We start from the raw sequence: 14,686 nt of genomic DNA, 5'->3' as shown, positions 1-14,686 counted from the left end.
TACACTTTTTAAGGAGCCTGTTGCTCAAGAACCATTCAACATCTGTTACACTCAAACTTTTTTTTAAAGTGTCACACTGACACTTTATGACCGTGAGCTCTTGCCACTGTGGGATGTTAGCCATCCATCCCATAAACAACAGGGCCCGTAACCGTGGTAACAGGGGGGGCGGTCAGGCCAGCAGGAAGTTGAGTCTATAAAAACACAACAATGCGAGAACTAGGGTGGTTTCCTGTGTAAGAGCTCAGTTTAGACTCCCATTTCCTCCCCTCTCCTGCCCCTGCTGTTTCAGCGACGCTGCTGCCGCAGTGCCCTTGAGCCCTACGGCAGTCAAGATCCCCGCTGGAACACAGTGGAGTGTCTCCCTCGCCCTCGTTCTCTCACACGCTCACAGAAACACTCCCAAATCACTGTTCCTGTTCTCTGGATGTACGGCTTTGGAGAAGAGTTGAGCGCTTTAACATCCATTAACGACTCACATTAATGACTAACAGTGGCCCTGAAGGCAACACAGTAATGTGCTGAGCACTCACTTGCTCACAGAAACGCCCATTACTGGAACATGGAAAACTACCCGGTTGCCTAAACTAGTGACAATCCAGCAAATTGTGTTTCATCTATTTTTTGTTGTTTGTGGCACAAAATGAGCCTCAACAAAACGTATAAGTATGAGGGGTTGTTTTCTTACGTAAAACAAGTTAGCTTAGCTGACCTGGTTAGCTAAATTTAGCGTAAAGACAGTGTGGGGGGGGGGGGGGGGGGGCTGCTATTACATACAGATTTAAAAGTTCCACCTACCAGCACCTCTAAAGCTAATTCACTACTAAAAACTACAAGTGTAACAACAAGTTTTCACTGACATTTACAAACATAATGTTTCCAATGTTCAGAACCAGGTCATAGCCTGATATGCTTATAGCCTTTATGCTAAGCTTAGCTAGAAATCTCCAGGCTGTAGCTTCAAATACAGACAAACATGAGAGTGGTATCGATCTTCTCATTTAACTTTTGGCAACAAAATGGGGACAAGACTCCCCCCCCCCCCCCCGAAATATCTAAATATTATTTTTAGGTGCATATTTGTTTAGTTTTTCAGCTTGAATTAACAGAGGCCATGCACAACACAACCATGGAGTCATAGCTATAGTGCTAATTTGCATCTGTGGTCCCTGGGCAGGGAAATATAAAAGACAACACAGTATAATACAACACTACAACAATTAACAGTAAACAACTGACTTTACATAAAGTACATCAAATCATCATATGGTTCCAAGGTCAATGATCACATAACTGATCGGTCTTGAGCCATGTTTTTAATGCTGTTTAAAAAACCTGAAGCTTGTGCATTCTCTGACACATTATATGATAATGTCAGGAGTTTCCCATTTTTTTTCCATGACATACAGCAGGGATGCAGTCACTGTATGTTGAAGGTTACAAACACCAAAATGAGTCCGGATCACAACACAAATGAAGTGACTTCATTCTCTGCTTAGGACGCCATTACATATCTTCTTTACATAGAAAATAGTTGTTTGCTGATAAAATTTTGTATATGAAGCCTTTATGTTTCACTTACAATCACTGCCAAAAGCCTATAAGACAATACAATTTGACATTATTTCCTGGTGTGATTCATTTCAGCAGACAAGTTACTGCTTTTGCAATAGTTGCTCACGTTGAATTTGGGGGAAGTGTAGTGGTCTGTTTCTGCAGACATTCCTGTACCTCTGTCGGTCCACCTTTTTTTTTCACAACGTGACAGCTGTCTCTATAGATCCTGGGTTTGGATTTCATTTGAGTTATTGTAGGTGATGCCGTTTTGTTGCCTTTGCCTGTTCAGCCATGGCGAGTGTTGCCGCTCATGACGATACTCATGTTCTTCCTTACTTCTTACAAACAATGGTCTGGTTGTCTCATCCGGAATTGTAAAAGTCATCACTTCTTGTTAACCAAAGTTAAGTTCCCAGGAAAGACCAAGCAGATATATATAGTTTGGAGCAGCTATACTGAAAGCTACTGTTGGTATCCGTTGTTCTCTGCTGTTTGTAGCAATCGGTGTTTAGTCATGTTTATCAGTGAAGAAGTGATTTTTCCTCAGACAGAGTAAATGTGCAGGAGGGGTGGGTGGATTCACTAGAAAAAAAATCTACAGAGTTGCTAAATTGGCCTTGTGTAACACAGGATCTCTATGAATAGCCTGACAGTTAGGATCACATGCGCGCGTGTGTGTGCGTGCGATAGATTCCTCATATCAGATCTCACAATGGTTGAAATAATGATTTTGTCAGAGTAGGTTTTATTTAAGTAAAAGCAAAGTTTTTGTTGACAGATACAGTCAACAAATAACTGAAAAGGTGTCATTGTCATTCTTTCAGTTAAATTACGATTGTTGCCATCTGCTATATTGCATGAAAGGAATCAAGCTCAAGTATCTAAATCTGAACGAGGAAAAAAAATAAAGATAAATCATTCATGTTTCTTCTCTGACACACCGCACCTCTTCTCATTCCTCCTTGTCTGTCTCTTTTTTTTGCCATTCTGGCTCACACACACACACACACACACACACACACACACACACACACACACACACACACACACACACACACACACACACACACACACACACACACACACACACACACACACACACACACACACACACACACACACACACACACACACACACACACACACACACACACACACACACACACATTCCCTCTCATCTCCCTCTTTTGCTCACTTCTCTCTCTCCCTCCTTCATCCTGAGGAATCCACAGCTGTCACTCCCATTCAAAACCTCTTGTCTTCCCAAAGCAGCTGGCCAGACCATGGCGTGCGTGCGTGCGTGTGCGTGTGGACCTGCCTGCCTACAACTCTCGCCAAACTATTTTTATATTTATGATGTTGCTATGTTGGTTCACACTTGAGTGTTCAAGTGTAAATTGTAGAGCGTGTGGCTGTCGACAACTTTAAGAACTACCCTCTGCTGTGTGTGTATTTAGTGTGTGTGTGTGTGTGTGTGTGTGTTACAAGGATAGCATGATGAAGATGACCCTCTTCAGTGAGAACATCTTGCTGTTGCTCACATCTACAGAGGGTTAAGTGAGGACACGAGCAGCACCTAGATCATCCACATGAATTCTTTGGCTCCAGATCTTCATGTGAGACTTCTCTGAAGGAAAGTGTTTGGTTTTTTTTGGTTCTCATCTTGTACAGGGGGAAAAAATCCATGCCTAAACATTTATTTAGACTCCTCAATCTCATCTGTAATGTTTAATATAGAAATACTTCAGTCTTGGAGGTGCTTGCCTGCTTTCATTAGACATTGATTTTGGATTATTTACATTTGCCAGGATATATTTCCCTTTTGACAGCCCCTGTTGTAATGGGTGTGAGTTTGGAGCATGCAGGCAAAACTGGGAAAATACACGCTTTATGTAACTTTGTTTTTCGTAAAACTAACTGATGAAAATAATTACTTTTCATAATTTGTATGCAACATCAGCACATCTATTTCAATTATAGAGTTTCTGAAAAAATAACAGCAGCAGCTTCCGCTCAACAGCCATGCTGGTGGTACTTATGTTAGCATCAGCATGCTAACACAGGAAAATTATAGGGGCTTAAGTTACATCGATTCATCCTGTAAAGAACATGAATTCTACCAACTATATGTCAATACATCCACTAGTTGTTGATACAGCTCACTCAACAATTACAAAAGTCAACCTAATGGTGGAGCAAGAAAAAAACAGTCAGGGGATCACAAAAACATCCCAAAACAATGGGCGTCATTCTTTTGGGACGATGGATATCTGCACAAAGTTTCACGGCAGTCCATCTGATGTTGTTGGGATATTTCTGTCTTGACCGACAAATACTTTTCCATTAATGCCACTTCCTTTGCTAAAAAGAGTCACGTTTTTCATGTACTATGTCTGAGACTGCATTGCACTCAGGTTTATCACGGCTACAGTGAGTGCAGAAGCTTCTGGGGGTGAAATGACGGGAATTAAAAATTGCATCAATTAATAGAAAACTAACCGAATAAATGCAAAATGTATTTTCTTTTTACAGGTAAGAGGAAACCTTTAGTTTAGGACTAAGGTAGACATTTGGAAAACATTTATATTTGAAACATCCAACAGGTTCATGAATTTGGCTTCTTTCCTTGGTTCTCGGGGGAGTTTGTGTACATCCTGCAAGCTCATAAAAAAAGGAATCTAAGTATGCAATTACACCCTGCTCTGCTTCGACCAAACAGGTGCTTTAGGATTCAGAAGGTCCGCATGCCAACAATACGCCCATTTACAAAACACTTTCATAAACATTCCATGTGTCCCCGTATTCTTGTGCTTGACTCAGTGTTGCAATTTGCCCGAAGCTGGAAACTTTAGAACAACTCGCACACACACAGACACGCACTCACTCTCCTGTGAATACCTCTGTCTGTCAGAGAGGAGACACCAGGTGTGCTGTCCTGTTTGACAAATGACAAGTCCTCTTTCTGCAGCACAGACGACAGAGGCCCCCGACTAAGAGTTCAACTCTCTGCCTTGTTGACATTCTCACCTCAGTTTCCTTTCTACTGTATTCTGCTGTACACGGTGCACTGGCTCGCTGATGGATACAGCAAAAGCCTTGACACGGACTAATGACCATGCTCAACTGTAATTCAACCTTACTGGTGGTGATGATATATTGGTGTTGAGAACAGCGACGCATTTTGTCTATGGTTTGTTTTGGAATGATCAGAAGATTGAAGACGGTAGTTTTAGCAGCAACGCCCGTCATGAATGATCAGACAAGAAAAAGAGCGCTGACTATCAAGCCGTCTCTTGGGTTGAAAGTGAGTTGTCTCGATCGTGACACACGTAAGGACAAGCTGCGTCTTCATGTCACGTGACGCATGTGCCAATCTTTGACATTTTTCAGACTCTTGACTCATAGTATTCATACTTTGATACTTTTTTCCTCTGGTGCTGCCCTCCTCGGGGAGAACATTAACTTAAAAGTCATCCGTTTGAAATGATGAAGACACTAGGCACTTCACACTGGGAGAAAATGATTCTCCTGCACGTGCGGTAATGATCCGCAAAGCAGTAACAATCGCTCTTATCGTATCTAAGCGTTTTGTTGCTGGTTTCATCCGTCAGGAATGTGAAGACACTGTGGGACACTGTAGAGAAACAGGTACTGTGGAGATGCCCTTTGGCAAAGCACGGTTTCCTGTAGCTGCTGCGATACAGCTGCTCAGCTGCTCAGCAGCAGAACTGGTCGTGCAGTAGCTATCAGTGCAAATACACAAAACAATTATACTTTTGGTTTCAATTTGTGCACTCTGTCAGCCTTTCTGCATAACTTCAGCTGTAAATGTGAAATGTACATCTGTCCAGGCTTTCCCTCCCTCTGCCACACACACGCGCACACACACACACACACACACTATCCTGCTCTCCTCTACATCAAACACATTCTCCACATTTCCCAACACAGATAAAGCCACTCGACGCAGCAGCTCACTGAAAGGGATCTCCCCTCCTCTTTATCTTTTATAAACACACAGACACACAAATATCAGTCCACCTTTATCATCACACACAAAGCTCAAAAAGTGTAGTCACACTTCTTGCGTAGAAATTCGACGGCGGATCAGACGGACTGAAGGTAACGGCACATCTCTTGCTTAAGCGTTCATTGTGTTAATCTCCTCTTACACAAACTTAGCAATACTAAAGGTGGAATGATTTGAAATGAACTGCATGCATCTCGCTGGTTATCAGAGGGGAAAACAGTGGCTCACGAGCACAGTGGTGAGTGGGTGACTGACACTCTGATAGCCTATGCGAGTGATGGAGATTGGTAGCTACAAAGAAAATCCCACAATCTGCAGCAAAGGCTTTTTCTGCTGATAAGGAGAAGTGTATATATCTGCTTATCCTGCTGTAGCCTAACTTTACCCTGACACAAGCTCAGCAAAATTACACACAAACTTGTGTCAAAATGAAGTTCGGGATGAAGAAAGCTACACTTCAAATTCACTTTCAGATCGACCTCTAGAATAAATGCCTCCAGTAGGGCTGAACGATAAATTGCATTTGATATAATATTGCGATATTATAAAACACGATTTTCTAACCGCAAGGGACGCAATTACACGGGTCACGTGATACGTGAGCGAGTGGAGCCCTCGGTTCCAAAACAAGCATTAGTCACACTGCACTAACCTGCTGCGCAATGGCCTCAAGTTCGACAGAACAGTCGTAAACTGATACAGCAGAGACTTTAGTCTCGAAGGGGAACAGCACGTTGGTTTTAAAAAGGACGATGCTGCGCAGCGTCAGGTGTTCTGCACAACATGCTGCGCTACCGTTGCTACTACACGGGGCAACACCACCAACCTGTATCAGCACTTGGCACAGAGCCACAGCGGCTACATGACGAGTGTCGGCCAACAAGTCAGTGACAGTAGTGACGAACACAGAACCACAAGAGAGTTGTTTGAGACTGTTACTCCGTATGAAAATGTCTCACGTGGCACCTTGAGGTGACGAACACCACGACTATTCCCTTGTTAAAGAGACAGACTGCTAACAGAGAGAGAGCTCTCTCCCCTTCTCCTCTTCAACACATCTAGCTCTCTGTCAGTGTGTGTGTGTGTGTGCGCGCGCGCGCTAATTAGAATCGAGGCACTTTTTCTACCCACCAAAGTTTAAGACTGGTTTCAAAACAGATTGGACGATGCAGTGCTGGACTGACGTAACACCTTGAGATGGCCTGAGCACCTGACATTAAAAAACAACTTCAGATCCACTGGCAATAGGAAAACATTAATGAACTGAAGTGTGTGTGATGGGGTTAGCTGACAGGACTCCGACATTGGTCTCCATGTCTTACTTCATGCTGTTATTCTGATACAGCTTTACACCCTCACCCTCCACCACCTACCCCTCTCTATTTGTAAGTATACACTGTGAATCTATCTCCTCTTTTTGCCAACTTTTTCATCATACTTTTTATAGTATACTTTCAAAAGGGGATCATGTTCCAGGAAGGCAGCCTCATGAATATGCACAGTCACACTCAGCTGTCTGCACAGACAACAAAGGAAGAAGACATTAACATTCCTGCACATGCTCTCTGGTCAGGGATGAAAAAACACACACACACACACACACACACACACACACACACACACACACACACACACACACACACACACACACACACACACACACACACACACACACACACACACACACACACACACACACACACACACACACACACACACACACACACACACACACACACACACACACACACACACACACACACACGAAGATGTATATAGTCGGGGAGAGGAAATAACAAATCACAAGAATTTTTTAATTAAATAAATACATTTAACCCTAACCCTTTGTTACTAATTAAAATTATTTATTACCATTACTTATTACATTTGCCATTATATTCATGAAGAATAAATATTATTTATTTGTTCTCTATCATACTGAATAAAACAGCTTGGTCTCTTATAAAACTGATGGGCAGCTTTTACCATTCATTTCTAAATAATAGATATTGATCATGAAAACAATAACCATTGTGTGCAGTTAGATTGACAAGGAGTGTTAGCAGAACTAACGCTAACCCACACTACATTCTCCAAGTGATGATAATGACCTCGTTTCCAGTATCTCAGACCACAAGCAGCACACATTGATAAAAGCTGCAGGTAGAGAATTTGAAATTTCCTTCACTTTGCAGGAAAAATAGCAGACACCTTGTGTCCTCCTTGTGATATTGCACAAATTCCACATTTCCACCATGCGCATTCCAAAAAGCCGCCTTGGAGAAACCCGTCTACAAACACCCCGGCATATGCACACGCACAAACGCAGACGCTAAACAAACACACATTGTCTCTCACTCACACTCAACCGCCCAGAGGTGTTAGAGCCTTGACCTGTAAACCTCAATGCAAGAACAAGAACATTACGCACGCACGCACGCACGCACGCACGCGCACGCGCACACACACACACACACACACACACACACACACACACACACACACACACACACACACACACACACACACACACACACACACACACACACACACACACACACACACACACACACACACACACACACACACACACACACACACACACACACACACACACACACAGAGTCAGGTGTAAAGTCGGGAGTCAATCCAGATGAAAGGAGATCCCCGTTACGTCTGCGATCACAACTGTGCCATCTGATCTGAGGTCAGTGTCAGTCACCCCGGTGATGTGGAGCCAATGTGGGCCAGCCATTACTACTCTGCTGCACTCCAGGTCAGACAATACAGCGGGGAGTCTGTTTTGGAAAACTTAAGGCTGACTGATGTGTGGGGCTGGCACTGGCGTTTTATCAGGCATCACATATCAGACTGTCAAATCATGTATGAGCGAGATGATGAGCATCTCTGACACTTCTACATCTGTGAAACAAACGTTTTATTCAACATTTCAATTTGCCAGATGTTTGTGGGAGATTTCAATGATGGGACCCACGAATTCTTCTTGTTACTGATGAGTAAGGTTGGATCAGATGGCCTTAATGAGCTACCAACCTTTTGAAGCTCACAGTTTGAAAGAATGAAAAACAAAAAAGTTTGGAGGAATTCAGGCAGAAATATTCAGTATCAATAGCTTCAGTATCAGTTTCTTCTCACAAGTCTATGAGCCTTAAGCCCATGCCGTTGTCCTAAGCATAAGTAAATATGTTTTTTGGTAGGAGCAACAGCACAAATCACCAGAGGCCAAAAAATGTTTTTCAGAGCCAAAGCTACTGGTCTACAGCAGTGGGTGGGACCCAGGTCCCCGAATACCACGGGAACAAATCCTTAGAAAATGAATTCCAGGACTTCAATAAATTGTAACGGGATTAAGTGTGTCTTTGTGCATATGAAAGAGAAAGAGAGGGACACACAAGTCCCGCTGGGGATACAGACTGTGGCTGGAGAGCAGTTACCCAGCCGACCACAACATGGAGCCTTTGGCTCAAAGGTTAATACAACGCAAACTGATTTGACACACTAATAAAACATTAAGGACAACGTTACTTCAGGCCACAACACACACTTACACAGCATCTCTCTGGCCCACTCACACCAAAATACTGTTAACGTGTGCAGGCTGTCACAGAGAAACACAAAAACACACACAGTGCTACGGGGCCCCTTGGAGAGTATTATATAACATTAGCGCAGACATATCAAGTGATTTCACGCACCTAGAAGCAGGACAATCTAGCCATTTGTTCGGCAGGTCAAAAAATAGCCGCCCCCCTTCGGTGGCGTCTACTGTTACTACCATTACTACCACAACTACTGCACAGCTTGTGTCCGCTCTGCAGTTTCGGTTTAAATGTCCCCACCGTTCAAAATCACCCTAATATATCAGCAGAGGTTAATAATACGGTAGCTGATCAGGGAAAAATAATTCAGTCGCTTATTTTTTGGAGCCAGCTGTCGAGAAATAATGACTTTATACTGTTCTGGAACAAAAGCTCTACACGCACACACACACTGGACTTTCAGGCTGGAGCACAATTTAGTGTTGAATAAACAGTGTGTCTCCAGTATGTTGTTCAGTGATATATTACCTCTGAGCTCAATGAAGACTGAACCTATTGATTAAATGTTAAAGTGCGGTCAGGTTACTCCAGGTTAAACAGTCGCATGGAGAAATGAGGAACATTAGTGGCAGAAAAAACAACATTAAACCAGAGTTAAGGCTCAGCAGGAGCTCTGTGGAATGAATGTTTGTCGCTCATTATATATAAATTCATATTTTACATATTTTGAAATCATGGGGTTCATTTAAATTGATATGGAAGATTTTAGAGTAGAACAGTTAATCGATTAATAAAATATTTGCCAACTATTTTGATAATCGATTAATCAGTTCAAGTAGTTTTTATGAAAAAAAGTCCGAATTCTCTGATTTCAGCTTCTTGAATATGAATCATATTCTGGTTTCTGTGCTCCTCTATGACAGTAAACTAAATATCTTATATGTGTGGACAAAAAAAACATATTTTTGGAGTAACACAATCAACATTTTTCACCAAACTGAACCAAACAACTAATCGATTAATCGAGAAAATATTCGAAAGATTAATCGATAATGAAAATAATAGTTAGTTGCAGCTCTAGAACATTTATACATTTTGTTTGATATTTGAATGAGATTAAATTTTTCCTTTTCAAATGTGAATTATTTTTGTCTGTGCTTTGGACTGTTGGTTTAACAAAGTGAAAAGAGGAATATGTCTTATGTTCAATAACTGAACTTTGGGAAACTGTGATGGGCATTTTTTTAAATAATATTTTATGACTTTTAAAGTTATACAGCAAATGATGAAAAAAAAAATTCAGTAGACAGAGTCATTAGCCACAGCTTTAATCAAACATATTCTTCCACGCAGGTCCTCTTTAAGTTCCCAGACTATCCACTGTGACTAACTCTAACTCCACCAGTATCAAGCAAAGCACCCGGATCAGCTGAGAATATAGTGCTTGGACACCAGGATGAGGAAGAGGATATGTGAGCTATAACAACCATGCCTGTTGTTATCTGTGCCTTGAGTTTCTCCCTACACTGGTTTATTAACCAAAGAGGATGGAATGAAAGACATGTATAAGGAGCTCAAGGAGACAAATCTGCCTCTCTCTTCTGAAATTGCATTTTATGCGGATATTATTTTCATATAGAGATTTGTATAAGAGTATAACATATAAGGAAAACAATATTTTTAACATATTGTATATATATATATATTATAAAAATATTGTTTTTAAAAAACAATATTTTTAACACTAGAGTTATGACTTGAAGTGTGAGCTCAGTGTGTTATAGTGTGTATTTGTGCAGCTCGACATGATGCTGATAGAGAAGACAGCGGCAGGAGAAAGGGATGAATCGTGACTCTGGGTATGCAATATTGCATTTTACAAGTAGTTGCTCACAAGTAACAAGCAAAGAATTGTGAGCTACTTGTCTGCAGGGTACATTAATTATCCCTGTGTGCACCCCCTCCTAAGGTATGGAAAGTACAGGAGATAGACCGCAGTATAGTCTTCAGGTGGAGAGCACTTTACTTTTTACTTTTTGTTTGAGTTTAAAGAAATAAGTTTTAGAGTGTCCGCACAAATACTGAGAAGAAGATAGGACAGTATACGTGAGCTGCAGTCCCTGTGGTCTTCAGGACCAGTTTTCATTGAAAGGGTTGCTTGAGCTGTAGAACGCTTAAAAGCTTTAATGTGAGTTTATATGTGGATTAGAGAGGAAGACAAAAGGAGAGGGAGCCAGTGTTAGTTATCCTGCGTGGACAACACACATGTAATCAGACCCTGTGGCCATGTCCATGACCTCACTGGGTTTTTTCCACAGGCGCACACACACACACATGCGTGCATTCACAGGGCACACAGTGGCTCCTCGGGTAGGTCACAGTCAGCGCAGCCTGGCACAGTGAGCGCAGACGTCCATTCAGAGCGTCATGCATTGTAATCCTACACAGTGTGATCACACAGGCATGCTTCACAGTAGGAGAATGCAAATCTAAACAGAAAAGGCAGGACACAAAGCAGCGGCCCGATGACTTGGTTCTGATGGGTGGGGCAACGTATCAGATACATTTTGACGTCAGGCTGAAGAAGAAAGGAGGTTTGCATGTTTCCCATGCGAGTCAGCGCCAAACCAAGCAGAGTGTCGCGGTAATGTTTCTGAAACGTGCCAATCGGCGAGGACAGGCAGAGGGGAGAGACGTTTGCAACGAAGGTGGAGAGCATGTCACAGCTCAAGTTCACATCCTGCATCGCAAAAGTCACTGTTGACATTTTCATTATCTACTCACGACCACATTCAGAAACAATATGATAACAGGGGACATAATTTGTAAAAAGACACAGTAGGATAATAACAGACGTTGATGACGCAATGATTGACGTGAAACAAGTTTTGTAGTGTTACACACATTTGTAGGACTACTTTGACACATGTACACACACAAACACACAATTACTGCATGACCTGCAGCAAAACCAGATTTCTAAACTCTCACATGAAAAAACACTGCAGACCCAGTTCGTCTTTCCAACTAGGCCAACACCTGTTCTGCACTTCACTGCAGTCCTCCGAGTCAAACAGCTTAGATCATTCCGTACACTGCACTGGAAAAACCACTGTCACCCAAAACTGTGCAATATCTGTGTGTGTGTGTGTGTGTGTGTGTGTGTGTGTGTGTGTGTGTGTGTTTGTGTGCTGTGAAAATGTTTTTGTAAAGAGGACAAGATGTAGTCCTGAGGGTGTTCACTGTAGACTGGCAGCATTTTTTTCCACGCAAATGTTTCAGCACCAATGGTGAACAAGTTCAACAGACTTTTGTTTAACTAAAATGTCAAAGAGCCACAACACGACTACTCAATATGCTGGTATTTAATCAATTTCCTCAGGAGATTAAAAGTCCTACCTGCCACTATGCGAAATATGATGTCCTGTCTGTCCGCCTTTATGATGTTCCGAGAGGTGTCGATTCCATCTGCAGAAACACAAAAGTGAAAAGTGTTTTTTTTTTGTTTTTTTAAAGAAAGAAAGCTCATGAACAAACCCAAAAGCTCAGAGGTCCCAAACTGGATCCAAATCTTGTTGCTGCTCATTTGAAATTCTCCTTTCGCTTTGTCGGAAATGTCAATAGCAGGCCCCCTTTAAACCCCCCCGAGGTGTTCTTGTGATGCAAGAGCCACTTGTCAGGTCCTATTTGAGCCCCAGGTCTGGATAGAAAGATCACACAACGCGTGTAAGCCGGTAGAAATGAAACACACACACACACACACACACACACACAAATTAAAAAAACTAAGTCGGGCAAAAACAGGGCACGTGCTTTTTTGAAATATTCCGAAATAAGATGTGTACGTGTGTGGGTCATGTGGTGGGGACCTACATATGTATAGACACTAGTCACTTTATGGAAAACAAAAAGCAAGTCCCCATGAAAATTCTAAGGGGCATACATGTTTCAAGTTTAAGGTTAGGATTAGGGTTAGTCAAGTACAAGTAATGTTTAGGTCTCCAGGAAATTAATGAATGAATGTGTGTGTGTGTGTGTGTGTGTGTGTGTGTGTGTGTGTGTGTGTGTAGTAGTAGGCCCCTACTGGCCAACATCTGCTCAGCAGCGAAAACCGCATGGGGTCAGACACAAGGGCCAAAAAAGTATTTAAAAAAATAAAAAAGGAGGAGGAGGAGGAAAAAAAAGTGAGAAATGAGTGATAAGAGGAATTCAAGGTTCGCGTCCAACACAGGCCCTCGAAACAAAAGGGCCAACGAAACACTCGACACGAGTGACTCTTATCCTGATGGACAGAGTCGTTTCTATACGAGATCCTTGTACAATAATAATAATAATAATAATAATAATAATAATAAAATACATCCGCGCCTTTTAATAAATACGCACTTTTCCACGGCCGTGGACGCGCATGTATCCCACATCGAGACGAGACCGCTGACACGAACCCACACAGACACGGGATGCAGTACACGGTTCTGTACAAAGCATTGAAAGTTGTTGCATTATAGTGTTTCTTTTGTTTTCTTTTGTTTCTTTCTTCACCCCAGGAGCCGACGCTCGCCTGTGTGCGCGTGCGCGATTCATTAAAAAAAAGCGGTGAAAACACCTGCGCAGGTAGCGCGCCGCTGCCCCTGGCCGTTCAGAAGTCCCATAGACAAAACACCGCATTTAAGAAGTCAAGTGTCGGACACTTCCTCCAAACCCCCCGGGGCCGTGCGCACACGCAGCGGACCCCAGTCCACCGCCGGTGCGCGTCGCCTCTACTGTACCTTTGTGTACGACCGCGACGAAACAGCCTCTTGACGCAGCCTCCGCACGCCGAACACTTTGGGGGATTAAAATCCAGCGAACGTCGAGCGGATGCCGGGTGCCCCAGTTCCGTGTGCGCCAACCCCCCGAAGAGAGAGATCGGAGGGCGGTGGTGGGGTAGGACAGCCTCTGCCGACGGGGAGGTGATGGAGGAGTCCGCTGGTGTTGTCAGCAGACGGTGCCACAGCGGAGGGGGGGGGGGGGAGAAAAGACACTACGCGGAGGCAAGTTGCAGAAAAAGAAAAAAAGTCCGGCCCCCTCAAGTCCTGCCCCCTCCTCCTCCTCTTCTTTCTACTTCTACTTCTTCTTCTTCTTCTACTTCTTCTTCTTCGTCGTCTTCTACTTCTTCTTCTTCGTCTTCTTCTTCGTCGTCTTCTTCTTCTTCTTCTTCTTCTTCTCCCGCTGACAGAAATAGCGAGCAAGGCGGGCCCCCACCAAAAATAGAGCCTCGACTTCACGCGGCCCTCCAGGACTGTTGTCCTCCCCGCAGCCGCCTGGCTCCCCGTGCGGGGCACCGCGCTGTGGCACCACCTGCTGTCAAAAAGCACAGCGACTTCAAACCGCCGCTGTGGCGGGACCAGGCCCGGTGGCGCGACTCCGGGGGCCCCGCCCCCCTTCATCCCTCCGGAGGTCCCCATGTCAAAGCAGGACCAGTTCAATTTCACTGTTTTGTTCAGCCCTTGAGCGCTGGGATACGACTTCCCAGGGCTTAATTGAAACGGGTTGTGTT

The 14,686-nt window shown here is 43.3% G+C and overlaps 1 protein-coding gene across 3 annotated transcripts in view; it reads right to left on the bottom strand.

Annotated features, from left to right (window-relative positions):
• Positions 1–14,686, bottom strand: part of hdac7a (histone deacetylase 7a) — a 59,459-nt gene that overhangs the window by 30,242 nt on the left and 14,531 nt on the right. For 2 of the 3 annotated variants that reach the window (XM_035644483.2, XM_035644484.2), the window contains exon 2: positions 12,547–12,615. In XM_035644483.2, coding sequence (XP_035500376.1) covers positions 12,547–12,615 — 69 coding nt within the window. Of the gene's footprint in view, positions 1–12,546; positions 12,616–13,916; positions 14,232–14,686 lie in introns of those variants that run through there. The other variant, XM_035644485.2, reaches the window with a different exon arrangement.

Source organism: Scophthalmus maximus, chromosome 3 (genome assembly GCF_022379125.1).
Source record: "Scophthalmus maximus strain ysfricsl-2021 chromosome 3, ASM2237912v1, whole genome shotgun sequence".
NCBI classification, from domain to species: Eukaryota; Metazoa; Chordata; class Actinopteri; order Pleuronectiformes; family Scophthalmidae; genus Scophthalmus; species Scophthalmus maximus.
The sequence above is the reverse complement of the archived record's forward strand: the minus strand, read 5'-3'. Positions and strand labels throughout refer to the sequence as shown.